Source organism: Oryza brachyantha, chromosome 8, assembly GCF_000231095.2.
Source record: "Oryza brachyantha chromosome 8, ObraRS2, whole genome shotgun sequence".
Classification (NCBI taxonomy): domain Eukaryota; kingdom Viridiplantae; phylum Streptophyta; class Magnoliopsida; order Poales; family Poaceae; genus Oryza; species Oryza brachyantha.
Genome location: NC_023170.2, coordinates 1221841 through 1248752, shown reverse-complemented (window position 1 = coordinate 1248752; position 26912 = coordinate 1221841). Strand labels below are relative to the sequence as shown.

The 26912-nt window shown below is 41.1% G+C and overlaps 4 protein-coding genes and 1 long non-coding RNA gene across 6 annotated transcripts; 2 read left to right on the top strand and 3 right to left on the bottom strand.

Annotated features, from left to right (window-relative positions):
- Positions 1–496: 496 nt before the first annotated feature.
- LOC102703709 (protein LOL4) lies at positions 497–2845 on the top strand. The gene is made up of 5 exons (XM_006659028.3): positions 497–943; positions 1221–1453; positions 1569–1678; positions 2287–2349; positions 2514–2845. The coding sequence occupies exons 2-5, from the start codon at positions 1225–1227 to the stop codon at positions 2553–2555; spliced, it is 444 nt and encodes a 147-aa protein (XP_006659091.1). The 5' UTR covers positions 497–943; positions 1221–1224; the 3' UTR covers positions 2556–2845.
- A 2584-nt stretch (positions 2846–5429) lies between these two features.
- On the top strand, positions 5430–8621 carry LOC102704441. Its single transcript, XM_015840321.2, has 5 exons — positions 5430–6264; positions 7153–7232; positions 7491–7755; positions 7838–8102; positions 8195–8621. The coding sequence occupies exons 1-4, from the start codon at positions 5436–5438 to the stop codon at positions 8086–8088; spliced, it is 1425 nt and encodes a 474-aa protein (XP_015695807.2). The 5' UTR covers positions 5430–5435; the 3' UTR covers positions 8089–8102; positions 8195–8621.
- Positions 8622–12407: 3786 nt separating this feature from the next.
- Positions 12408–14548, bottom strand: LOC102703418. Its single transcript, XM_006659027.2, has 4 exons — positions 14316–14548; positions 13065–13229; positions 12930–12979; positions 12408–12842 (listed from the first exon to the last, which is right to left on the bottom strand). The coding sequence occupies exons 1-3, from the start codon at positions 14527–14529 to the stop codon at positions 12942–12944; spliced, it is 417 nt and encodes a 138-aa protein (XP_006659090.1). The 5' UTR covers positions 14530–14548; the 3' UTR covers positions 12408–12842; positions 12930–12941.
- A 1989-nt stretch (positions 14549–16537) lies between these two features.
- Positions 16538–18206, bottom strand: LOC107304760. The gene is made up of 2 exons (XR_001550785.1): positions 18097–18206; positions 16538–16885 (listed from the first exon to the last, which is right to left on the bottom strand). It is a non-coding gene; the product is annotated as an uncharacterized LOC107304760 (long non-coding RNA).
- A 3157-nt stretch (positions 18207–21363) lies between these two features.
- Positions 21364–26853, bottom strand: LOC102702958 (probable UDP-arabinose 4-epimerase 3). Of its 2 annotated transcripts, XM_006659026.3 has the most exons (11): positions 26668–26853; positions 25839–25967; positions 24898–25022; positions 23894–24007; positions 23704–23811; positions 23527–23618; positions 23080–23221; positions 22763–22860; positions 22553–22682; positions 22203–22347; positions 21364–21891 (listed from the first exon to the last, which is right to left on the bottom strand). In XM_006659026.3, the coding sequence occupies exons 2-11, from the start codon at positions 25876–25878 to the stop codon at positions 21665–21667; spliced, it is 1221 nt and encodes a 406-aa protein (XP_006659089.1). In that variant the 5' UTR covers positions 25879–25967; positions 26668–26853; the 3' UTR covers positions 21364–21664. The 2 variants fall into 2 exon arrangements, with proteins under 2 accessions (XP_006659089.1, XP_015696057.1); XM_015840571.1 differs by lacking the exons at positions 25839–25967; positions 26668–26853 and adding an exon at positions 25112–25130.
- Positions 26854–26912: the final 59 nt, after the last annotated feature.

Sequence of the window (26912 nt, the reverse complement as noted above, 5' to 3'; positions counted from 1 at the left end):
TGGATTTGCACATTTGGCTGGCCACTCCTGGAAAATATTGAATTAAAAGAAATCCTATAATCTACTAACTCTCTTAGGTGTATTTATATCGTACATAGAAAATATAAACTTGAAATACAAGATATATTTTATTTTTATCACTAGAGTTTTATTAGACTACGTTATCTCTAACCGTATGTATAACATTCCCCTCTGCTTCTCTGCAACTGCAGTAGACGACCACCTGACAGTTACAGGTACAAAACGTACGGCTTATAACCGAAAAACCACCACCCAAAAAAGGTCATGCTGAAGCCTCTGAAACGTATCACCTGCATCTGATCTGCATGCATGCAAACACGACTGATTAAGCAAGGCAAACCAGCAACTGAAACTTGCCTTGAGAGTTGAGCTCAGAATCGAATCAAACTCAGCTTCTATTAATTCATTCCCTCACACTCACCCAAACCAGCTAAAATTATTAATCGCAGCTGATTTGATTAGAGGAGGTTGTAGAGAAGCAAAGAAAGCTGCGAGAATTATTGGCGCGTAGGAGAGAAAAGATTCCATGGTTGGAGAGGAGAGCAATTCGCCCATATCCGAAAGGCATCATCTCTTCCTCCACCATCATCCATCCATCCATCCATCCATGATGATGATGATGATGATTCATCCGTCCATCCACCGTCGTCGTCGCCGCCGCCCGGCGCGAGCGATTGATTTCTTTGCAGATTCCGAGAATTTATCCCAAACGAATCTGGCCATCATCCTCCCGCCCTTAAATCCACCTCCCCCCTCTTCGTCTCCTGCCACCGTGGAGCAGAAGCAGCAGCAGCAGCAGCAGCTTGCAGCAACTCGATCTCCAGCTCTCGAATTCTCCTCTTGCTCTTCCCTGCATATTCTTCTCGATCTTACGCTTGGCTTTTGGGTCAGGCGCTTGCCGCTTCCAGGGGTTCTTGCCTTGGTAATGCTCTTGATCTCTTCTTGGATCAAGTCATGGTTGGTAGTGTCATGTAGCATGCAGTTCTTGGGGTTTGGCTGCGAAGAAAGACCACATCTTTCTGTAGTTCAGTGCCATATTTTAGTTTCTATAGGTTTCTAATTGTTCGCCAAGAAAAAAAAAATGATCTTTGTCTTGGGTGAATGCAGCAGAATGTGGTCTGCTTCAGTTCAGTTCAGTGTGATCCTTTGGTTGTTTTGGTTCTGAATCGCAGGAGATGGTTTTGTGTGTGAAATTGCAGGCATATGCAGGACCAGCTGATCTGCAGCGGCTGCAGGCGTGTCGTCCAGTACCGGAGGGGGGTCGCCGGCGTCTGCTGCCCGGGTTGCAACACGCTCACCGCCGTCAACCCGTCAGCGGCGGCCAACATGTCGGAGCTCATCTGCAGCGGCTGCCCGACGCTGCTCTTCTACAACCGAGGCGCCTCCAACATCCGCTGCCCCAGCTGCAACAGGCTCAACTCCACAAGATCAGGTGAAGAAAGCAGGATTGCATCTTTCTCTGAAGATTGCAGCTAATTCAGAGCTGCAAACTGAGCTGAAATCTAGTGATCCTGAGCTGACCATTAATGGTTTCTTTGAAGCTGCAGCCAACCAGATTGCCCATCTGACATGCGGCCAGTGCCGGACGACGCTCATGCACTCACCGGGAGCCTCCACTGTGCAGTGTGCAACCTGCAGATATGTTAATCATGTCAGGGTATGTGCACATTTCTGAATGTTTTGTTCCCTCTTGATTTCTCGCATTCGCTCCCCGGTGATCATCATCGTCTCGGCGATAAATATTTAGCGTTCTTGTGTGACCTTGCCAACACAGAACAATAACATGAGGTGATCAACTGGAATGATGGAATAAATTTTTATTTTGGGTAAAATATCAGTAGTCAGTACAGGTCTTTTTTTGAAGCTGTAGGAATTAATGGAATTTGGAAAGAGGTTTTCTCATTTCTGTGAACGAAATTTCATGGGACCATTGATTGAACAATCAGCCCTTGTTTTTTTAGCATCAACTAGGATGCATCATGCAAATGGTTCCCCTCTTTTTAAAAAGATCACAACTTTGGTAGGTTCACATTGCTCCATAGTTTCATGGAATCAGTTCTCGAAGTAGGGAAGTACCTATGATTAGCCAACAGAACTCGATGCCTCGGCCAAGATTTTTATCTTCCAATTCTGTTATCAGGACAATGAAATTAATGATGGTCCATTGGGACAAATGAAACAATCTGAATATTATATGATGTCAAATGTTCCATGATGACGATTACTAGCTTTGTTCTCTGAACTTCCTTTTCTGCCTACTTGCAGGATGCTCGGCCTCAAACAGTCCTTGTAGAGAATCCTAAGACACTGGATGATAAGGGCAAGCTGGTAAGCCTCATGTCTAGGCTATAATACCCTGAAACCAAAATCCCTTTCTGAATTTTTTGGATTGTGTAGCAGAAAAGTTCACTTCTGAATTGATAGTTGATGAATGTATGTATTCAGATCTGAAAATGTTTAGGTGATTGACTGTTCTGTCTGTTGTGTTACAGGTGAGCAATGTGGTTGTTGGTGTCACCTCATGGAAAAGATAATGACCAAGAACTCATCTAGGGTTTTAATCCCAAGGGTCTATGGATGATACCCTTGGTGGATTTGTATCATTACCAAAGCTATTGTTAAATCAAGTGTGTTTTGAAGCTTGATAGAAACAAGAGAAAAACAGTAGGACAAAAACTGAAAAAAAAAAAACAAATATCCGAAATGCGCCATGCTTGACTGCTTGTGCTTCCTTGTGAAAATGTAAATATGCTGGCTATGTGCTAGCCTATGTGCTTTTAGCAAAAAGGAATGGAAATGAGATGAGCAGCATTGTGTCCTGGAATTTTTATCCTCATCCTCTTTTTATTTGTGTCTTGGACAAGCTGAGTCAACATTGCACTTGCTCTCTGGGAGTTTTTTGATTCTTCAGTTGAAAAACTTGATGCTACTGTTGAGAAAAAAGATAGTGATAGCCACAGGTGATGACGAATCATGCCTTGTTCTTTTACTGTGGATGGACAGATAGATCTTTCCAGGCAAATAAGCCTCTTCAGAAAAACTCTTGATAAGATTTGACTGTTTGAGGATTCTCCAGTTTTAAGCTCTAGACAAGAGTATATAAAGACATAGCATGGGTTGCTTTCATAGAGCTGATATCAATATGCTTTTCTGTGTTAAAATTTGAAATAGTATTTATGAAAAATGATGGACATTTTGGTGTACACTTTTTTAAATACAGAAGAAACACAACAGATTCTTTTGATCATAATCATTTTTAGCACTACCATAACGTTTTTTCTTTTTTTATGCAGCAGAAAGAAAAAAACAGAGGCATGGCATGGCATATGGTTGCTTTCATTGATAGAGCTGATATCAATATGCTTTTCTATATTAATTTAAAACTGAGAATGTATTTATGGAAAATTAAGGATATCTTTATTTGTAGTTTTTTTCAGAGAGAAGAAATGCTGGAATAAGACTTTTTTGGTCATAAACACTTTTTACCAATATCATAAAGTCTTTCATTTTTTTGTAACGAAAAAAATACATCAAACTGCTTTTCCTGGCCTTATAAATTAGGAAATAAAAGCCCCAAGCAGCTGGGTCATAAACAGCATGAGATGCTAGCTCAAGGCTGGAGAACGACATTGCGTTGTCCCTATCAGTTTAATTTTTCATTGACAAACTAAACATCAACGTCCACGTCAATTTAAACTTTTGTTGTTAAATCAAGTGCAATTTTCCGTATCACGTTAATCTTTCGTTGACAAATTAAGCACTATAGGTGGCATTATATCTCCTTCATACCAAGAATCCATACCATATTAGACTCTTCTTATACCCTTATCCACGTTGAAAGTGGGTCATCTGTCATTCCATGTTAATAACATAAAAAAAACACTGTAATATCATTGCATTCCATACTAATAACATAAAAGGAACTCTGTAATGTCATTGGAATGTCATTGGATGAATCTTAGCCGTCCGTCTTGAGATACAGATCTATCAGCTACAGTGATGTACTATAGTACAAAACAGTAAATATATTATTGTTTTTGGCTACGGTACGCTGCAGTGTTCTGCTGCCGTTTCCTCTCTGCTCTTTTACTGTGCTAGGCTGCCATTGAGCAATGGCAGGTTACGTGAATGCTATACATGTCTAATGTGATTGGCTTAGTGTATCATCAGTCCCGTTCAAAGGATTAGCTTAAACACACCGGATAACGGTTCGGGGGTCTGGGAAAAGTGCGCGTGAAAGGGAATCTGGGTTAGTGTGAGGGGAGAAGAACTCAACCTTCATGGATACTTAATGTTTATGGCTAATTATTTTTTTTACTGGTAATCTGATAGCCAGACATCTACACTAACTTTATCAGTTTTAGAATATGTTGGCTGTTAGAGTTGGTTATATGGCTAGGGTGCATTTCCATATCTAAAAGAGAGATTAGTTACCCTCCTGTATATAAAGGACACACATTTGCAATTCGTTATGTAAAATAGGTACTCTGTCTAATGAAAACATACATAGAAAAGCTAAGCTCCGACAATTTTATTGGAAATTGAAGCTAAAATACAGCAAAGCAAGTCCTTGATTTACTCAAGGTCAAGTTAATTACGAGGTTAAAAAACTATTAAACCAACATTTTTGAATTAAACTTAATAAACATATCAAGGCAAAAAATTAGGTCCCTTTGATTTAAAGGAAATTCATATGAATTTTAGAGGATTTTATTTCTATAGGAATTTTTTCTACAAAGACTTTTGAATCAAAGGAATGAATTATGAAATCCTATGAAATTCCTATGGAGTGTCTTTTCCCATACAAGTTTTTGGAGGAAATTTAAACCCCATAAAAAAAATCCTATAAGTCTTTATCTCCCCTTAAATTTGTGTGTTTTTTCCGTTGTCTAATCAAACGATCTTTCTTACGTTTTTCTTATGTTTTACAATCATTTATTTTACATCTATGTTCCTGTCAGAATTCTATACTTTTTCTATTTTTTTCTTTTTTTTCATTCGTGTGAAAAGCCCTTAAACTAACAATAATACCTGCACATCGTGGTCAGTGCATCACAGAGAGATTCCCAAATTAGTCAACACCATGCCAAGATTGCCATCCTCATTATTATTAATCACCTGACCAACCTTAATTAAATTAAATTAAGCTAAATTTCACACTAATCCTAGCAATTATCCCTTTAAACAAATCATTAGCAACTAACCTCCACCGCGTTAGCCTGAAGCCGCAACTAACCTCCCCCGCGTTAAGCCTGAAGCAGCAACTAACCACCGATTTAATTTTACAGGAAAGCCCCTCGAAAGCGCTGCTGTGATTGGATAATTTACATTTTAGTCCTCGCGATGACTCGGAATTCGCATATAGGTCCCAAATCCCCTCCATTTCTTCGTTCCAACGACGACTTGGTTTCCGGATGCCAATGGCGGCCGCGGCCGGCGCCGGCGAGCCGTCCCCGTATGCGGAGGCGGAGAGATCCAGCCTTTTGAGGGATATGTGGAGGGGGTGTCCGCCCCCGTCGCCGTCCCCCGTGGTGGGTAAGCCGCTCCCGTCCGGCGCGGTGCCGCGCCACTCGTACGTGTTCGACGGCGAGGGGCGGTTCGCCGACGCGCCGTGGGACGTGGCGGCGGCGGCGCCGTCGACGCCCGGTGCGTTCACGTGGCACCACATCGAGCTCCCGCGGCAGCAGCGCGGCGGCGCGGCGGCCAAGCCGCTCCACCACGCGCAGGCGCTGATCGAGCTCCTGTGCCCGCCGCTCACGCTGCAGGAGATCCTCGCGTTCGTCGCCACGGGCCCGCACTGCGGGGTCGTCGACGGCGGCGGCGCGCTCCTGCTCCGCGTCAGCTCACCGGGCCCGCTCGGGAGCGCGTTTGCGCTCCGCCTCGCCGCGCGCGTCACCGAGAGCTCCGTGGTCACCGTGTCCGTCGGCGGCGTCCCGCGCCTGGCGTTCGGGACCACGCAGGCGTCGCTCCTCTCCGAGGTGCCGCTCGGGGTGGCCACGTCGCTCTCCGACGATGGCCACGGCGGCGGGCGCGCCGTCGAGGGCGGGGTGGTCATCGATGAGCGGCTGCTCGAGTCGCTGCTCGCCATGAACCACGCCGACGGCGCGCACACCGACAACCCTGTGCCGCGGACGGTGTCCAACCTCCTCGTGCACGTCCTCGGAACGCACGTGGACCACGTCCACGACATTGTCACGCGCCTCGAGACGGAGCTCGACAGCATCGAGCTTCAGCTCGACAAGGGTAGGTGGAGGTTGCTTTCTTGACTAGTTATCGCATAAACATAAACAAAATCATTAGGGTTCTAGCAACTAGCAAGAACATCTCATTTAGACAAAGTCGATGCCCTTTTTTTCCTTTTCTGGTGATGTTGTTAGGTACGAACTAGCTTCCTCTTTACGTCTTTGATGACGCACTAAAAAAATTATTTTGCGCTTGCTTTGTGCTCTGGGTTCCTTGGATTACACTAAACTGGAACTCTGAAAATTGGGAATTTGTCAAAATATAGGAGGAACTAGAGACTGGCTGCCAATTCTTGGTAGTGGGGATTTGTCGAAAAGCAGGAAGAACCGGAGACTGTTTGTCAGTTCTGTTGTGACTGTCCATCTGTATTGGATCACAACTGATGAAAATTGCAATGATTGTCTGATTGGGAGGAGGTTGCTGATCCTCTTGAATTGGTTCTTGTTTGTTATGTTCTCTGCCATAGTTCCAATTCAGCATTTGTGCTTAAATTGATTCTGGACCGGTTTATTTCCATCTTGAGATGATCTCATGATAAATTTGGAATGGAGTAAGGTAAGGGGAGAGGGAAAGGTTATAAATGTGTAGTTTGCTTTTGTATGGTGGAATGAAAACTCTGGATGCCATGTTGGCGGTAACCATTTTTTCTGAGATGCTGCTAGTTGGGTTCATTTTACATTATCAGTATGTGTAACATAATATTTTCATATTCTGAGAGTGTTCATTTTACATGAATGGAAGGCGATGTAAAGTCTATTTTATTTACTGCTCGCCAAACTTATGCTCAAATTTGTTGTAGCATTCCCTAGATATTATTCCACTCTGACTCTTACAGGGTAACAGGTCTTTGCAGGTATTCATGATCTCTGTGTTAATCTTTGCTTGCAGGTGGTCACTTTATGAGGAAGCTTTTATTGGATGGAAGGAGATTCCCGAAAATGCATCTTGATCTACAGCGCCTACTTCAGGTATTTCTGAGATTTATCTCTAATTTTTGCTGGGTGAGAATTATCTCTAATTACCTGAACATATATTAGAAATGCATTCGATGTATGAATATGTTATTATGCCTGAATTTAGTCAACTTTGCAATACAAATCGAATTGAGTGGCCATTTGACATGAATGTCAATATGCCATGTCTTCTACCATATCAATGACTTCCATTGAATAGGGTTGTACACAATAGAAATCGCGGATTTAATGTTATTGTGTTTGCTTGCTTAGGTTGTTTCTCATGGTGACCAAGTATTCCCCCGTGTAAAGGAAAAATGTGCGAGCAAGAGTTGGTTCACAAGCGAAGATGTTGTTGCTCTTGAAGATTTGATAGGTCGTCTTAGGAGGCTGAAGGAAAACCTTGGATTTATAACGAATAGGGTAACTACGCTTCAGGCTAGTCTTGATAGCTGGCAATCTGAGCAGATAAACAAAAGCTTATACTATCTTTCATTTCTGTCCATAATATTCCTTCCCCTTTCCATTGTCACTGGAGGTATGTTCTCCTGCATACTTTTCAAGGTCATTTATTGCTTAAGGTCTCCAATTTACTTGGATCTGTTGCCCTAATTGTGCAGTTTTTGGGATGAATGTTGGTGGTGTGCCCTGGACTGAGCAGAAGAACCCTGCAAACCGAGATGGCTTCTTCAATGTCATGTTAACATGCGTTGTGATATTGTTGGTCCTGTTACTTTGCTTTTTATTTCCTTCCTTGTATTCTCATGTGTCAGCATGGAGAACCCGTCGTGCACTTACCAGGAGCAGTTCTCAGAACAAAAGACATCTGAAACTCTTTAAAGGACACAAAGAAGGTTACATACGCCTCTGAGAATGAAATTGCAGGTAAATGGTAATATCAGTTTTTTTAAAAATGAAATATAATCATCAGTCAGCTGAGATGAATGCACTCTTTCCATGGATGATACTCTCCTTAGTATCACCCCATCAATGCAGGTTCTCCCATTATTTCTCAGCCCATGGACTTTGCAATGTACAACCAGACAGAAGGCTTTGCAATATGCAACCATAGACAAAATTTGTGGCGCGTATTCTGGCAGAAAGCAAAGCTGATATAAGTTAAGTTTATCGATGCTGTTGTAACATTATTCTTTTTAATGTAAATTTTTCTATAACAGTGGCAAAAGGATATCCTAGGTAGTCATTCGCACGTGTACAGCTTTGTATTCACAACCTCCACTGGAGGTTCATATATTTTCCATTGCTTAGTTCTTTCCTTTGTTTCTTGGGAAGCTTGTGAATATCGTGATTGTTTCCCTGTAAACTTCAGTAAACTCATTCTGATTGATTCCCTACTGTTCGTTAACTGTACACGCTATTTTGAATTTTTTTCAGTACCTTTACTATGAGCAATTGTGCCTTTCTTCAAATGATCTCTTGAAGCAGAATTTCAGTGTTCTTTTCTGTACTTTTAAGTTGTAAGGATGACTGCTTTTTCTTGGAGTAGAGTTTTGTTATTAGCGCCGATCAGAGAAACCTGGCGGTGAGAGGCAGAGAAGAGTAGATGAATTATTGCTTAGGCCTTGTTTGATTCAGCTTAGGATTATTATAAAATGACTTATTAGGAGTAAGCTGAAACAAACAGATAGATTATTATAGTAGATTATTATAATATAGAGCTCACATTACTATAACTTAATAAGCTCATCCAAAAATGCTTATTTTAGATTATTGGTTAGTTTTAGACCCACCACATTGGATACTTTAAATAATAACTCACATTTGTCATTTCTTTCTTCTTTAGCTTATAATAATCCAGCTTACAGTAATCTGACTCAATAATACATATTACAATAATCCCTAGCTGAAACCACCGGTGCCTTAATTAATCCAAATATCCTTGGCCCCTAAATAGGCTTACATCCATACAGGTGGGGAAACTCTCCCCCCAGGTGAAAATTAAAAAAAAAAAGAAAAAAGGCTTACATCCAACTGAAATTTGCTAACAACTAGGAGATAACAAAAGAACCAACAACTAAAACAAACTCTGAAACGAACTGAACTAATTCGCAGGTGCCTATTCACCGTCCGGCAACACAGACTGGTGCGGCTGTCCATCTCGCCGCCGGCGGCCGTGTGTAGACAATACCGACCCTAACAATTTTGCCGACGCCTTGGCATCAACCGTGTGTCGTTATCACTTCCTGTTGTATATAAGGTTTCAAAAATCTGTCGAAATAATCACCAGGATGTTTTTTTGCTGATTGGATTCATCGTTGAATTTGATATTAGACAGAAACTTGTTTAGAATTCGGGAGTGGACCTCGTCAGCATGGAATATCGCACGGCACGTTCAATCCCGTTCTGAACTTCATTTCGACCATCAGAATTTGCAGCTGCTGCAAAAATCATACGAGCCCTTCCTGGTGATTATGTATGATAGTTTTTGAAATATTATAGGTCCTACTATTAATGAAAAAAACTATCCACGCCATTTTATTTCCTCTGTAGAAATTTGCGGATGTCTGAAGATTGTCTTTCTTTTTGGATACTTATGTAGAGATGTCTGAAGATTGTTAATCGTTTATAAATCGATCAATGCTCAGAAGTAAGAGAAATGAAGAAAATAAGAAAAGAGGGGGAAAACGTGGCATGTGGGCCCACTGTACGCAACATCATTAAAACCGGTCAAGAGATAAGTCATACTAAGGATGTATCTTTTTTGAACGATTTATATAAGTTTAGAGATAAAGGAACCTCAAACGGACCCGACGTTAAGTCGAGAAACCTCTAGTGAACTTATTCCTTGGTAAATTGATCACGAGCCCAGTCCACGTAGGTAGTGCTCCTGGGCCATAAACTGGTATTCACACATGCAATTGGGCCTGATTGCATTGGCGAACGGAACTTCACTTCACTGCACATGCTGACTGGTTGATGATTCAGCACAAAGACTAGAAATATATATAGAGAGAGAAGGATAAATATTGGTTAAGAAAACTATTTTACTTTTCCAAGTATAATTAGAAGAAAGATCACAAAAGTGTTTTAGTCGGATAATGAGTTTGCAACTTGCAAGAAAAGCCATACAAGAGAATTGGAGGTTAAGAAAAGAAAATAGCACTCCGTTTTGGTGAAAGAACTGGCTGTGTATCCGTCGTTACAAGGTTTGGTTGTGTATCTAACGAAAAAAAATAAAGACCATACATATAATCATTTTCATTATCTCTGCTACTTAAAATAGAGTTGTTCGTACTCTTCTCCACTCCACCTCACCCAACAAACCATCGTTTTCACAAAACAATACAAAAATAGCTAGTTTAAAAATGTTTATTTTCTATATGGCCTGGAAGCTCATCATGAGCTGTATAGATCTGTTACAGTGTAGGAGTGTATTATTAGGTCTTAGAAAAAACATTGTATAAAAATATTTGGACAATTATTGGAAGGAGTTTGTGCAGTGCAATGCGCAGGAGGAATCAAGAATACTAGTGTCGATTTGGTCAGAGGTTGCACCTTCCAAAAGTCAGCAAAGATGGCCATGATGCATGATACTCTATTTGCTCTTCATGACAGTGACTTCTAGTTCAATCTCCTTATGTTCCTTGAAGCTGGTACTCGCTCAACTAAAATTTTTGTTCAATCAACATGAAATTTTGGTGTCTTACGCTTCAAATTTTCCTCTACTTTGTCCATGGAATCATCTAGATTTGAAAAATAAAACTTGGCGAATTGGTTGGATGGATTCCAATTAGTAATATGGTTATGTTCTTTTTACCGATAAAAGATTATGTAATTTTTTTGTTATTTATTGATATAAGCGATGAAATTAACTAGTATAAAGTTGAAAGTCTACGTAAACTTATATGTAAAAATATTTTTAAAAGCCGCTTCTTTAACCGTTCAAGAAGTGTTGTTGCTTCATTGGATTCTGTTCTGTCTTCTGCTTGAGTCTGTTTGCTACCGTTTGTTTGTGATTACTACGTATTGTTTGCTTGCATTTTAGTGGCATCAGGAAATTCTTCTTGCTCGCTACTCGCTCCGTAGTCCGTTCTATATACTTGTTTTATACATATTTTGGCAGTTATTACCACTTAATTGCACAGACAATGTGGAGATGTTGTGTAATACTACTAAAATTCAAACATATATTATGGGTTGTCAAACAGTTATGTCGTCTAGGTATGTACCCAGTAGACCAGTACAAAATTGAGACAGATTTCAATCATAATACCATTTTAATGTCCCCATTTGGTCATCCCGGTAAAAAGAAAAAAATCTTTTACCGTGGGGTGTATTGGCAGTCAAAATAATGTGCCCGTATATTATTTTATCCAATAAACTCAACAATGGTTTCTTTGCTAAGCAAATTTATGGTATACAAGGGTGTACCATATTTTTTATAGATAACACAAAATAACTCAACAATGGTTTCTTTGGTAAGCATTTTTTTTACGGTATATGAGGGTGTACCATAATTTTTACATATAATTTGCTGTATCTCATTTATCTTTAACACAAAATAACATTGGGGTGATCTACGAGAATACGATAGAAAGCAAAATTCGAAGAGCAATTTCTGTTTGTTGGTGATGTTATATACCGTTGTAAAGCTTACAAACTATACACATTTCAGATAATCAAGCATCACCCTTTGGCGTTTACCAAGGACAGTTACCTGTTTCTAATGGTAGCCACTCGTTAACCACTAGAATTCATTACCGCCGATAACCATTGCTCAAAACAAAAAATGACAGATTTGCTTCACTGCAAGCAGTATGTTTCCCTTGCAATTTAAACCATAGTGACATACAAACGGGATAAACTTTCCTGCCGTAAGTTCAGAAACCGTTCTTGGGCTTTCGTTCCAGTTGAGGCGGCCGAACTACTCAACGTCAGGGCCAGGCTAAACATCTGCTATCAGAAAACATATTCTTATACCATTGATTAATGGAATTAAACTGTTGGCAATTTCGGATCACATTTAGGGCCCCTCTGAATAACAGGAATGAAAAAACAGAGGAATAGAAAAAAATATAGAATACAAGAATGTAAGCGTAAAACAGAGGATTACAAAACACAAAAAAAACGTAAAAATGACCGTTTGAATGGACCACAGGAAAAACACAGGAATTTAAGAAAAGATAAAGACTCAAATGTTTTTTTTCATAAGGTTCTATCTATTGTTAAATTTCCTCCAAAACTTCTAAGAGCCTAAACTTCTACACGAAGAAGCATTCCATAGGATTTCATAGGATTCATTCCTTTGATTCATCGGGCTTTGTAGAAAAAAATTCCTATAGGAATGAAATCAAAATTCCTATGGATTTCCTTCGAATCAAAGGGGGCCTTATCTAATATTCGACAGTACAGGTGCACATTTCACTGTCTGCAAAAGAAAAGGGAACAATTGAACCAACGAAAATTAATCCCGCTCTATTAGACGACAAAAAGAAATGAGTGTCTTGCTGTCTAAGTGATACACATCTTTGGAGATGAAAGTCAAACTACCAATAATACTCTTCACTTTTATGCACAAACATATGAAATGTTGCATACAGCAGAACTTGAAACGACAACTCTCCAAGACAGAAATGGTGTACACATGACAGACAACTTCAAACCCTGAAATTTGTAGCACTGGTGTTAATATGAAACATGCAGATCGATTAAAGATGCAATTACAAAGTAAAGATTTTTTTTTTATGATACCTCAATCAAACTTCAATTATGGCTGTGTAACTGTACATGTGATGAATGATCTGCAAACAAAATGCAAGGCGATGATCTTAAGGCTCATCCATGTGCTGATGATCAAAACACTATTTATTGTTAGAAGTGCAGTACCACTTGTTACACCAGTAGAAACAATTCTATCGATGTTATCTATACGTCTTTGTATGGAGCGCAGGAGCATATTCAGTGCTAAAACTCTCTTGCGGATAGAAGAAATCCTTGCGGCTTGTTGCATTATAACCGGAGAGGGTGCATTTTCTAATAGCTTGTCTAGTTCTGCAAAAGAATATGGGGCAATTTTATATAATTCATGAATGTACAAACCAAGGACCATGGAGAAACCACATTATACAATAACGTATTTGATGTGAGGTAAATTGGGAGCAAATATCAACACAATATCTGAGGGAGGAAGAACCAGATCCAACAAGTTGATAGCTACCTCAAGGAATATACACAGATCAAAAAATAGGCGGGTCACACAAAATTGAATGTGAACGTTGTCATGTATGGAACAGTATGGTTATCCCAAAAGTTTCTGATTTTCCCTACTAGGATATGCAAGTTCATACATTCATTTATAGGGAGAGATTAAATAGGAATGATATCTCCAAGTTCCAATCATACACATATCAACCAACCAAATGAGCATTCAATTTATGAGTGGAACTATGACTGTAGAAGTACAGTCAGCAAATATCCTGGTTTCATTAATTTAGCATACAGTACACAACAGGGTGCATAAAAGCAATTTGATGTGGACATCAGTTTGCAGGAAATGGTATATCAGTTTAACTATTGTTTCAATAAGCCAAAAAAGGAGACTTGATTTTTGGCAGTGTTATGTCTTTCAAGTAAATACATAACTAAATTTAATTCATTCAAACCACTTGAATACAACTCTAAGCATATATAACCGAAAAATAAACTTCTTTTACTACCATGAATGTACAATCATCCATGTAGCAGACAGATCAAAGTTCAGCATGAACGGACACACTGATATCCAACAACTACTTCTCAAATCCACAAGACTAGTAATTCAGTATCAGAATATCGGACGTACTAATTCATATTGCGTACCATAGTGTGTGCTTGGAAAGAGACTACTCGAACAATATGCGCGAACCAGAAGCACAATCTGTAAGTTATTGGTTCAGTTAAGCGCTAATTGATGTAGTTTGCATTGCCACAAGCTAACACCCTCGAGCATCAGAACATTTTAGTTCTCTACCAACCAATCACATATAGCACAAAAGGCACCCAAAACTCGACGAGCCCCAGCAGCAGCAGCAGTGAGCAAGGCCGGGGGGGGGGAGGGGGGTTGTCCCTCGGCTCTGAGAGATACAGGAACGCACGCACCTCCGTTGAGCCGGTCGACGGCGGCGGCGAGCTCGTCCTGGCTCCGAGCGGTGGCCGCGGCGCTCGCCTCGTGTTCCTGGAGCGCGCCGCCCAGCACCCCCGCGATGGCCGCGGCCAGAGCCTCGCACCGCTCCGGCTGGGGCGCGGGCGCGGTCGCTGGCTCGTCGTCGCCGGCGGAGTCGGAGGCGGCGGCGGGTGGATCGGAGCCGTCCATGAGAGGGGCGGTGCCATGGAGATGGCTCGGCATACGGGGCTAGATAGGTGACGGTGATGGCCTGATGGGCCTAAAGATAATGTGGGCTTCTTTTGGCATTCGAAGTAGCCCATGTTTCGAACAGAATTGGGCCTATAGTAATGTGGGCCAGAATGGTCCTTAGTTTGGATCACGACCTTCTTACACTTCAACGAATTCTCTGTGCTCTCATTTCTTGGCTGCGTACCAATTATCCGTTATTTCAACAATTGCTTCGCTACTGAAACACTCTGCATTTCGACATTTCTTTGGTAACTTCTTCCAAACCATTTGCTAATCTAAGAGCAACTCCACACCTCCCCATTCAAACTTGACATCTCTGTTTTTTTGCAAAATCTAAAAAAACTGTCTCCAACAGTTTGGCTCTGAGTTCCTAAATTTTAGCAATTTATCATATCCTCTCGTTTGCGCGCATATATGAGAGATGAAGTTTCACTTGGCATCCAGAAAAGTACGACGCTAGATTTCTCTCGCATCTTCGCCAGGAACTTTCAACGCACGTATTTTTCTTGTGTCGACGCCATCTCCTCGTGACCCGGCGTCGCGACGCCACCGCCGCCATCCCCCGGCGCCGCCGCCTCCACCGCCCCGCCGCTCTTCCCTACACCCGCGCCCGTAAGCGTCGCCGTCGCGCGCGCCTGCACCCGCGCCCACGGCCCGACGGCACGCCGCGGATCCGCGCGCTCGCGTCCGTCGGCGCCCCCACTGTCCCCCGCACACGCGCCACCTCGCCGTAGCCCAGCTCGTCGCCGCCTTGAGCTTGTCTTATGCAGGTAACAGACTTCTCCCGCTAGCCCTTCCATGGATCATTCACAAGCTCTTTGGTATATTATTGGTGATAATGGCTGTAGAGGTGAAGCAGATCAGCTTGCAAAGGGAGTCTTGATCAGATGGGTCGATATAATTTGTCTCTGGAAATAGTGTAGGTATTAGGACCATTACATGAGCCAACTGAAGAGGAGCCACGAAATTCATATTTGTAGGGCAGTATAAATAGTGTAACAGAAAAAAGAATTGTATGTCTATTCTGCATAGCATAAGTGGTGATTTACAAAAGAAAAAAGATTATGTCAGCATAGAAATACAACTTATGGTTCGTATATAGTGATAATTGTCAGATGCAGATGATATATAGCAGAGGAATGCATTTAAATATATGTTTCATATCCTCCTCAAAGTTCTGCTCAAATAGACGATCAACATCATCAATAATAAGGCACTACAGAAAAAAAAAAGTAGCATGATAAATAGGCATGCTTTTAGCATGACAAATAGCGTCGATGGCACGGCTGGCGGCACGCGGGGGCGCGGGAGGAGCAGGTGACGTGCGCGGCCGTCATGGGTGCGCGGAGCAGGCGGCGCGGCCAGTGGCACGCGGGCGTCACGGCTGGCAAGGTGTCACCGGGGCGTGTGGGCATCGTGGGGACGCCGGAGAGGCGACGCGGCTGGCAGGGGGCGCAGGGGACGAGAGAGACTTCTATCTGGTGCAATCTTTCTCAATTTCCAACCAATTTTGTTACTATATCTGTTTTTGACAAGTGGAATTTGGGTAACTATTAGAGATAAAATAATTTTTCGTTTCCCATATTATTTACCAAGTTGCTAAAACAGCAAATTTGACAAACTATTTTTGCCTAGCTATTGGAGCTCCTCTAAGTGTTAGGAGGAGAATGCGTTCGTAACAGAAAAGTTAAAAATGTTTCTGTTAAAAATGTTATTTCCGAATTACAAAATGGTTGCCGCACCGTATAATTACGCATGAACATTTTGCCAAAACCTACAAAGGGAACATTCACATTGTCAAAAGGACCTTGGTAGAAAAACAGAAACTTGAGTTAAAAGCTAAAGGGCATAACCCAAGTTCCTCTTTGCCCTTGCCAATTAAAATACAGGCAAGTGCAATCAACGCTGAGCTCAACAAGCCAAAGACTACAGCAGCATGCCAAATACCATAGCAGCAATCAACAGATAGTACCACAAAACCAACAGAGCTATTACTCAAACGGTTGGTAAATATTAGCTGCAAACAAGGCTCCATAGCAAGTTCACATAACCGACTAAACATGTCTCGGTGCAAAACTCTTGATAGAACTAGAGCAACGACATAGGATAACATGACAGGTTTTCTGAAATAAGCCATATTCAACAGGCAAAATGGTGACACCATGCCAAGCAGACATCGACGAGCTAGGCAGCCGAAGACATCAGTTCACTGTGACACGCCAGCACCATCACCGCCCATCTCCATCGCCTACTTAGATCTCTGCCTCATCTTTCGGCGCTTCCTCTTCAGCCTCCTCATGCGCTTCTTCTTCCACTGAATACAATTCACAGAATTATCAGTTCAGAGAAAGTAAAGACATAACAAAAAATAGGCAACAAACATGGGAACTATAGCTTCAAACAGCACAGCATGGGAAGCCCTTTCTCTCTAAAAAGAAGGGTTAACAAAAGAACTATATTGGAAGGAACTCACTCCATTTCACAATGTAAGACCTTCTATCCTTGTCTAGATTCCAGTGGATATTAATGAATCTAAACACATATACAAACCGTATACATTGATCAATGCATGAATCCAGGCATAGCTAGAAAATCTTTCAATATGAAAGAGGGAGTAGGATGCAAAGTAGCATCGCAGCAAATTTAGTTGATTCATAACAAATAAATGAAAAAAAAACTGAGTACTAGCCAACATGGTCAACAAGCAACTAAACTAGCTGATTAGCAGAAAATCAGACATATCTTAGGTGCAATGTCAGGAATCGTCGCTCATACAGATATGTAACTGATTTCATGTCAACATGGAATCAAAAGCATCCATAATTTCCTACTGAAACTACAACAGAACTATCACATAAACACTGAGCATCACAAAATTACTTATCACCTTACCAGCTACTACTGGTAGACAACATAATTTCCTACTGTCACTACAACAGAACTAGCATAATGAGCAACTTAATAGCAGCTCCTACAGATAATCAAACAAAAGCAGGCAGAAACTAAGCACCAGCCTATCAGAAAAAACATCACACGTTATCCATCAATTGATTAAGAATAAGAATTCAGATAGCCAACTAAACAACATGATAAAATACCATAATCTAGGAGGGCTCATATCAAGTGTATGCGTTAAAACGAAGCCTTCATCGCGGCAGGAAACCCTAACCAAGACGACGACCCACAACCACGCGCCATCCACGCCTCCCCAAGAAGAATTATATTACGAAAACGGAGGGAACTACCGGGATACCAAGCCAACGCGGTGGGCCGGCGGCACCCCGGTTGTTCCATCCTCTACTCCTCCTCCTCCGCCGCCGCCGCCGCCGCCGTGACACGGGGGCCCGGGGAGTGGGGGGGCGCACGGCGAGATCCGCAGCCTCGTTAGGGTTTCCCATGAAAAATACGCCACTCGAGCCTCTCTCTTTGTAATCACAGCCCCGAACAACCAACCAAGAGCACGCACAGGCGACGCGGCATCGCATGGATCGTCTAGGGATGAGAGGAGAGGGACGCGAAGGTTACCTTGGCCCTCATGGTCGCCTCCTCGCGAGCTCGCCTCGGCGCGCCTGCTGCTTCTTCTCCTCCTGTGGCGGCGGCGGCGGCGGCGGCGGTGGAAAAGGGGAACTGGGAAAGGGTCGGCGCGTGGTCGTATATATAGGTGGTTCGGGGTAACAAACCCTAGGGATGGTGGGGTGGCTTCGAGAACGTGGGCTTGGGCTTCTTGGGCCTAAAGCGGCCCATTGTGGTAGCTCGTGTAGTTGAGCCTTGTTTCGTTGGGCCTTAGTGCAGGCTGCGATAAGTTGGGCCCAATAGCTCAGGATTATTCTCTTTTTCTTCTGAAGAAAATTTGCGGGGTAGTTCTGATCTGCATGTAAATTCAAGTTCTAGTTAGATTACAAGAAAGTTGTAACCAATTTTGGTCAAATTTTTTGACTGAACAAAATTTTATTACCACAGCTACTTTGTACGGCTTTAGGCCGCGTTCGTTTGGGTGAGCATAACTTAATTTACCCAGCGCAGAAAACGTAATACTAAATTATACATGATTAATTAATTATTAATTACTGAAAAAATATAAAATAGATTAATATGATTTTTTGAAACAACTTTCCAATAAAAATTTTTTGTAAAAAATACACCGTTTAGCAGTTCAGGAAACGTGCACGTGAAAAACGAGGGTGATAATTTAACTTGCAGGGACGGGCGAACGCAGCCTTAGTCATGCTACAGAACAAATGGACCAGTTTGAATTAGACATAATCACGGCAATTTTAGGCAGTGTGCTGTTGAATTGGGATCAGAAAACCTGGTAATAAACTTAGAAAAAATCAGCCAAGGGATAGTATACAATTTTAATTTTGACCTAATCTGCTATGCAAGATGAAATGTTCAATTGACTGCTGAAACTCTATGCCTAGAGAGAGCCAGTTTAACTATGGGGCAAAAAGAAGGAAATAAATCTATGGTAATAAATAAAGCTCAATAGAGGAATAAAATAATGGTACATAATTACGAGTAAATTTTTCATGCTATTTGTTAGTGACTAAAGAAAGATGATTGAAGCATTAGTTTCTTTTAAGATAATGGAGAGGTTCACATAATCACAGTGAAGCTTACAGCCTAAAACGTACATCCTTATGGTCTCACATAGTCAGGCAGATGATGATAATAAGGATGTACTAAATTTATGATAGTTTGTACTCGTTGAAGTACCATAATCCGTTAGTTAGCACATGCTCTTAACTGCTGGATAGTACTCGCATAAAAGTTCTCATCTCATCTCATCTCAAACTTATCATGCGTCATATTTTAGCAGTCCTGTCTGATGATACCATAAACATTTACCAAGTCTAGTTGCATAGTCTGCATGATAACTATATCTATTTTTTAATAATAGAAATCAGTCCAATACGTCTCTATACCAACAAGATGTATAGTAACTTACGGTTCTAATTGGTCGAGTTGCGGCAGATAAGCTATATAAATACGTCTATAGATAAAACTCTTATGTTTATATTGTTCGCGGTTTAAAAATCAATACAACAAATAATAGACTATGACAAAAAAATTCTAAAATCAACACTAAAATTAAGTTGCAATTTTAATTTTGGTCAGGACGAGAGTGTATATCTAACCCAGAGTCACCTTGCAGAACAAATTGAGAGGGCTTATCCCTTTTTGTGTAAACCAATGGAGGAGACTTGGCGTGGCAGCGGGAAAAAAGAAGAGGAAGACATGTGAGCACTTGCATACAGCGGTATGATCCAAATCCAGTGTCCCTCTCGCCAAGAAGAAAAGAAACCCTGGTTGCTTGTACATGTGCGTGAGGTTTGGTAGCATGTTGCTGCAGCCTTTGCAAGTTGGTGCCACTACTTGCTGAGCAAAACACAGCCCAAGCATTAGCATACTCTAACTGCTGCCAAAGCTGAAAGAGAGAGGAGGCAAAACGCACTGCTTAACAACCTGCAAAAAAAGAGACGCATGAACCGGCAGAAATTTAAGTATTGTGAGTGTTGGGAGAGGTTTATGGTACTGGTCCTAGTCAAATAGTAGTACCTGAGATTAGGCAGCTTATAACAACTACAATAGTATGAGTCAGCAGGCTCCAAATATTTACATATCAGCACAATTCTACATGGAAAGGAAAGAATTGAAAGAAAAGAAGAGAACCGGCGCTTAATCTGGAGCAAGGCGGTAGCGCACCCTTCGATGCGCTGCGGCTCGCATAGTGCCTGAGATGCGGTAGAAAATATGTTTTGTGGGTCCCACAGCTAACCCACCCGATCCCCTGCTCCAAATTGGTGTCGATTGTTATATGTATCTATGTGCATCAAATTGGCCACAAAGATAAATTGTACTGTTGATATGCTCATGCAAGTATTAAATGTCTCGTTGCTTTACCCTGATCACTTGTAGCCATCTTGTAGATGGTATATTGTATGAGTTAGGTCGCGTTCGTCCCCCTCAGGTAAGTTAACTTACCCCCTCGTTTTCGCGCGCACGCTTCCCAAACAGCTAAACGAGATAATTTTTTGCAAAAAATTATATACGAAAGTTGTTTTAAAAAAATCATATTAATCTATTTTATATTTTTTAATAATTATTAATTAATTATGTATTAATCTATTACTACGTTTTCCGTGTCGGGGTAAGCTAACTTACCCACACACAAACCAACGCGGCCTTAGCTCTTAGCTGACTTTTGATGACATGGAAAAATATTGGAGTAAGCAGCCAACTCTTCTATTGATCTTGCTCTTATAAATGATGGGTCCTTTGGGATTGTTGATTTGTGGACCATCTTCCTCTAAACTTTGAGTAGGCACTTTGAATTACATTATCTATTTTTTAAAAAGAGGGCAAATGGGGCAACATTTATACCAAAAATCTTGAGAAAGGAAATATTATGACCCTCATGTGCATCAAAAACATCCAAACTGTTGTTAGGGTATCTATCCTCCACAATTCATGTGGAATTCGTGTTTCAAAAAGGATCTTGAAGGTTGCAGGCATAGTATTTTACGGGGCAGTGATCACTGTTCACTATTGATGCGTAGGACTTGTAACAGTAGAACTCTGCCAAGCCACCTTCAGACAGAAGACAAATGCAGACCAAACAAAATCAACAAACCCTAGCCTCATTTATGGGAAAACAGGTTCAACCTGATAGAACCTCAATAATTGTCTTAAATCTAACAAAACAATATGAGCATTTCAAGCAACAGTGACAGTTATGCATATGTGTCCACACCAGTTGGCAGGAAATGGTGAAGACCATTCTACATATCACAGTTCACAAGTTTGCATCTCAGAATGGTAAGAGACAATGTACACTTCTTTTTATCAGCTATTTGTGTCAAAAAACAATGAAATTTGCCCTTACATGAAGGCTTCCAAGACTTCCAGCATATCAAGACCATTGTTTATGGTTTTGCTAGCAAATAACAACAAACCTTTTGAACATAAAAAGAGAAAAAAAAATAACAAATGAGTGACTGTGGAAGCAGTATCGCACCAAGATCCTATACCACTAACTAAAAAAAATCAATATATCAACGATTCAGCAGAATTATTTATCAGCAGGCTATGTTTAGTTTGATCCATATCCGTGTGGATGTGACTTCTGCCATCTCCAAGCGACTGAAAGGCTCTCCTTGAGGTCGGTATATTGAGCGGTCCAATTGAGTTCTGTGTTGATCTTTGTTGGGTCACTGTATACTTCAGCATAGTCTCCTGGCCTCCTGCTGAGGTACTCAATTTTAATGTTAACTCCAGTTGCCTTTTTGCAGGCATCCACAAACTCCTTAACCGAACGACCTGAACAATCATACATATATTAGAGTATATTACTGACAGTACAAGAACGGCACGAGTAAAATGGAGATAATTTGATAAGAAAAATTCAACTGATCTTGCTGTTTCATACACATAATTATCTAACCATCCTGCCAATATTTCATAACCATTCAAAGAATTATTCTACCATTTTGCATGCCTTCCAGTGTCAAAATTTGATTTGAAATAACCAAAAAATGCAGCATTTAATTAAAAATTGATTCCGTCCTAGTATGAGTGAACAATAAACTGCATTTAATCCAAGTAAATAAAGAAAGCTCATATTTTCAAACCTCTTCCAGTGCCAACATTGTAAATTCCAACTTTACTAGGCTCTGCCTTGTTGAGTGCTTTCACATGAGCATCAACAAGATCTGTGACATCAATGTAGTCTCTTATGCATGTCCCGTCAGTTGTAGGATAATCTGTTCCTTTAACCTGAAATTGATTCATGACGTATCAGCTTCAAATCTAAATTGTCTTTCATAGTTTCACTCTCAGGATACATGTAGAATACTTCAGTTTTACTTCTAGATGGGCATGTTGTATTGTTATTATCAACATGCAAAGCTGATATGTGGTAATACACTAAATTATCATTTACACCAGGGGAACCGTACAGTCAAAGCATAAGAGAAAATACCTTCAATCCTGGAATGATTCCTAACGCTGCATCAAAGCATGCCCCGGATATCCTTCCATGCTCTCGTAGTTCAGGTCTAGGGGCTTCACCTAATCTTCCCTCTGGGTCTGATCCGATAACATTGAAATATCTAATGGAAAAGGTGACATGTTAGCACAAATCAATTTGTACACAAACTACTAACCTATATCCGTGGAAAAAACAACATACCTTAAAATCATCACAGCCATGTCCTTTCTCCCCTTCGTGAAATCTAGTATGATGTCCTCCGCCATTTTCTTAGCTTTACCATAGGGATTAATTGGTAGCTGTACCAATGTAAATTATCGATCAATTAGGAATATAATAAATTAATAGCCAAACACACACATATGTGTAATAGCTAAATACCTAAAAATCAATATAACCATTAAAGTAAAAGATCCAAATATTTGCACGGCAGCCTTGGATTTGCCTATCGAGCAACAAGATGGAATAACACAGCACAATCAAAACATCACAATTTTTAGGCCATCATAAATTACTACCTGAGGTGTGGTTTCTATAATAGGCATCTTCTCAGGTTCTCCATAAGTGGCACATGTACTAGAGTAAATAAGGGTCTTGACTCCATGAGACGCCATAGCCTCCAGAATCAATAAGGTGTTCGATGTAATATTGTGATAGTACCTGTTAAATAGTTGAGATTATCAGAAATATACTAGAGAAATTTCAGATATATGTATATATTAAAGATCATATCTGTGATAGCAGATGATATCAATATCTGAAGAACTACAAACTGGAAATTACTTGATTATGGAGTTATTTATTGTAGTGTACCAAGTACCATGGATCAATTGTGAAAGTTGTTTTTGACCATAAGCACGTTTTCACCTAGCACTAGAGTTAGGCCATTCTAGACACAAGGGTGTAGAATAAGAGGGCCCTCAAGCTCATGGAACTAAAAGACTGTCAAGAACGTACTGACTTACCTAAGGGGTTCCAATGTACTCTCGCCAACATAGGCAACAGCAGCAAAGTGCATAACAGCATCAAATGCATTTTCAGAAAAGATCTTGTTGACCTGGGAGCCAGTTAAGTGAAACAAAATGTCTCTGTATATTTTAGAAAATATAAGTAGGTATTTTAGAAGTACAAAATGAGGATACAGTTTTTTGATCTCCAAGATCAGCATAGATAAACTGAAGTCTGCCTGGCTGCGGGAACAGCTCTTGGAGAATCTTTACTGCTCCCATGTTTCCTCTAGAAAGATTATCCTAAAAAAACAAATCGCCATCAAGGTTGACATGTGAAGAACAAACTAGTTAAGAAATTCAATACAAAGGAAAACTGAATTACCACAATTGTAACTCGATAATTGTCCTTTAACAGGCGTAATGAAGCATGTGACCCAATATAGCCAGCTCCTCCTGTTACTAAGACATGAGTAACACCAGGTTCATGGCGCGAAAACTGCAAGATGCATAGCACCGCAATCAGCTCTACAATTGAATTTGAACTAGGGGAAATCTAAGAATGGCATAATAATAAGTGCAGCATAAGAAATAGAACAGGCGGTTTTGCATTAAAGAGTAAGCAACAGAAGTCAAAAGTGGATGGAACATATCCAAGTGTCGCCATACACATACTGAGGTTGCATCACAGCTTATACATGCTTCTACTTCTACAAAACAAAGCAAATGTGATATGTTCGACCTTCATTCCGCAACAGTCTCTGACATTTCTTCTAAAGCACTAGATAGTTAGCCTGGAGTTTTAGATGTGATATATTTACATCTGCACATCGTATCATAATTTACTTGAACAGGTTCAAGTCAAAATTATTATGCAGGTTGGTTGGGTGTCAGAAGATAGAGCTATCATTTCATGGCTGAAAGCTACAGTTTGTTAGGATGCCATTTAGACCTCAACTTGCCACACCAAGTGACAAACAAAAAACATAGGTATGAAATATCAAGTTGGAACATTGAGCTAATGTAAAGGACACTGCAAAGGCAAATGGCTGGAGGGATGTCACTTTCCTCATTTGCTTGTTAGCAGTGCCAGGAGCAGAAATAAATATATGTGTGTTGAAACCACTACAATAGCAGTCATCATTTTTTTAACGCTGGTCATACATGGACATATTCTATAATTTAGGTATACTCAACAAAAAATGTGCACACATCACAAGAAAAATAAAAGACGAAATAGGTTCAGAAAGGTCCAGAGGTTAAAACTGTAGGTAGCAGAAAGTGACTTACTACAAATCACAACATGAAAACGTGAGGAAAGGCTGATCTTAAAAGCAGATTTAAAGGAATAAGGAGGAAAGAAGAAAAAAAGAAATATGGACATCTTACCACACTACTGCCACCAAAACCAGGAGATTGCTTCAAAACAAATATACATAGTGTTGTGAGGACCAAAGCTGCAATAACTTTCCCAGCATTATGAGGCTTCCGCCTAGCATCAAAATACTCCATCCCTATCAACATGATGAACATATAACATAAAGGGAATGACCACACATGTTACCATTACAACAGTTGAATGAATTAAAGCATATTAGCATACCTTGACCAAACCAAACCAAAGAGAAACCTAATTAATGCCAGATATATCGATCCACTGTGCCACACAAACAAATGGCATTGTCCTTGTTGAAAATGAACAGTAAACATAACCAAACTGTGGATTTGACTTGAAATGTGATATCGGCAAAGTGGCAACTGCTTACTTAAAGATTTATCTACCAAAACAAAATTGATATGGTTGTATGTCTAGTTGACTTCAGTTGAAATATTGCACCTAATAGCTTTAGCTCAACTTGGTTATCTCCTGTAGCAAGTGAAATCTTAATGTGCACATAACAAGCATTACTTCAGGCAGAAGAAATGGGCTGTGTCGCTGGGATCGTCCTCTGAGAAGGAGCTTTTGTTAAGAAATTCTTCACTGCTGACAGTATATATATTCAAAAGATATACTACTGCTTGCCATATGAAATACCAGAATCCCACCTATACATACATGTATGACATGACCCCTGAAAGGTGTTCATGTGCTTGTACAACAAGTGAATCCCATGGCAAGTAAAAAAGGACAGCTTTTTCAGGTGGAGCATTTCTAAAATACCAGTTTCCTACATGGGGCATGGATTGGATGGACAAACTAATCATAAACAAAGGCCACTATTGGTTGGTACACATGCTTAAGGGCCACAGGGGATCAAAAAGGCAACATTAGTTAGACGCATATATCTAAAGCAACAGTAATAACCAAGAAAAAGGGCATCGAGATCTACCACCCCTAGTCTGACTTGCCCTCCTGTTTAGCGGAATCATGTATGAGTTCTGTTCCTCAAGATGCAGCAGCCGCCAATGGTAAAATCCCTACTCAACGCCGTCCGTGAATTGACCACCCAGAACACCAACTGCAGAACCATGACAAGACATGGATCAATCACAATGATTAGGATAATTCAAGGGAAAGGAAATGCAGCAAGAATCATGAACAATAGAACAGGCAATTCCAAGAAGCCAAGAATCATAGTCAGCGCCACTGGGTTTCGGTTGGGCATTTCCGCCGCAAAAATCAATAATTGGGCTTGATCCCAAACTCAGAGAAGGCCAAATCAAACAACAAACATGTAAAACCATCCAGAAATCGAATAGAACGCACGACTGAATTCTGGGACGGAAACTGCGGCAGATCCAAAGGGAACTACACGAAGCACATGACAACGAAATCAATATTCAGTTCACCATCCGCAGTAACAATCGCAAGCACAAACAGCTCGAGCAAAATAGCGCAGAGGAAACTCCACAGCTCCCTCTCCGAAAACAAACCAATCCCCAAAACCGCGCACCGCTAAACCTAACCAGCACCGCCGCGGATCAAAGAACCCCAATTCCTGGACCAAAACCGCGTAAAGGCCGCACCTTTACCATCCCAATCCCAACCAAACGCCCGCAAATCCTCACCAGCAACAACACGAGCAGAGGAAAACCCCTCGATTCTTCCCCCGGCCAAGAACTTCCGCAGCCGCAAGAATACCGTTCCGCCGCCGCCAGAGACGAAAACAGATCAAGCAACCAAACCACAAAAGTCTTTACCGCAGCACAGGAGCTCACCGTTCGCAGAGACGACGACGACGACGAGAGAGAGGGAGGGCCTCTCCGGGAGGAGGGGAATAGAAGAAGAAGGGGAGATGGAGATGGAGGAGGTCGTTGGGGTGGTGGCCTCTTGGACCGAGTCCAGTCGACTACTACTCCCGAGAGGGAGAGAGAGAGCTGCAAAAGTCTTGCTTCCTCTCTGTCTCTCTCTCTACTCCCTCGCTTTCGCTCTCTCTCTCTCCATCTCCCTCACTCTGCTGCCA

Excerpts from the sequence above, each read along its gene's own strand:
- LOC102704441 (XM_015840321.2), top strand. The coding sequence starts at position 5,436 with ATGCCAATGGCGGCCGCGGCCGGCGCCGGCGAGCCGTCCCCGTATGCG. Across the intron at positions 7,233-7,490 it reads ATCTACAGCGCCTACTTCAG|GTTGTTTCTCATGGTGACCA; the intron begins GTATTTCTGAGA and ends TTGCTTGCTTAG. Across the intron at positions 7,756-7,837 it reads CCTTTCCATTGTCACTGGAG|TTTTTGGGATGAATGTTGGT; the intron begins GTATGTTCTCCT and ends CTAATTGTGCAG.
- LOC102703709 (XM_006659028.3), top strand. The coding sequence starts at position 1,225 with ATGCAGGACCAGCTGATCTGCAGCGGCTGCAGGCGTGTCGTCCAGTAC. Across the intron at positions 1,454-1,568 it reads GCTCAACTCCACAAGATCAG|CCAACCAGATTGCCCATCTG; the intron begins GTGAAGAAAGCA and ends TTGAAGCTGCAG. Across the intron at positions 1,679-2,286 it reads GATATGTTAATCATGTCAGG|GATGCTCGGCCTCAAACAGT; the intron begins GTATGTGCACAT and ends GCCTACTTGCAG.
- LOC102702958 (XM_006659026.3), bottom strand. The coding sequence starts at position 25,878 with ATGATTCCGCTAAACAGGAGGGCAAGTCAGACTAGGGGTG. Across the intron at positions 24,008-24,897 it reads GTTTTGGTGGCAGTAGTGTG|TTTTCGCGCCATGAACCTGG; the intron begins GTAAGATGTCCA and ends TGCATCTTGCAG. Across the intron at positions 23,222-23,526 it reads AGTACATTGGAACCCCTTAG|GTACTATCACAATATTACAT; the intron begins GTAAGTCAGTAC and ends ACTATTTAACAG.
- LOC102703418 (XM_006659027.2), bottom strand. The coding sequence starts at position 14,529 with ATGGACGGCTCCGATCCACCCGCCGCCGCCTCCGACTCCGCCGGCGAC. Across the intron at positions 13,230-14,315 it reads CGTCGACCGGCTCAACGGAG|AACTAGACAAGCTATTAGAA; the intron begins GTGCGTGCGTTC and ends ATTCTTTTGCAG. Across the intron at positions 12,980-13,064 it reads TTCTACTGGTGTAACAAGTG|ATCATTCATCACATGTACAG; the intron begins GTACTGCACTTC and ends TTTTGTTTGCAG.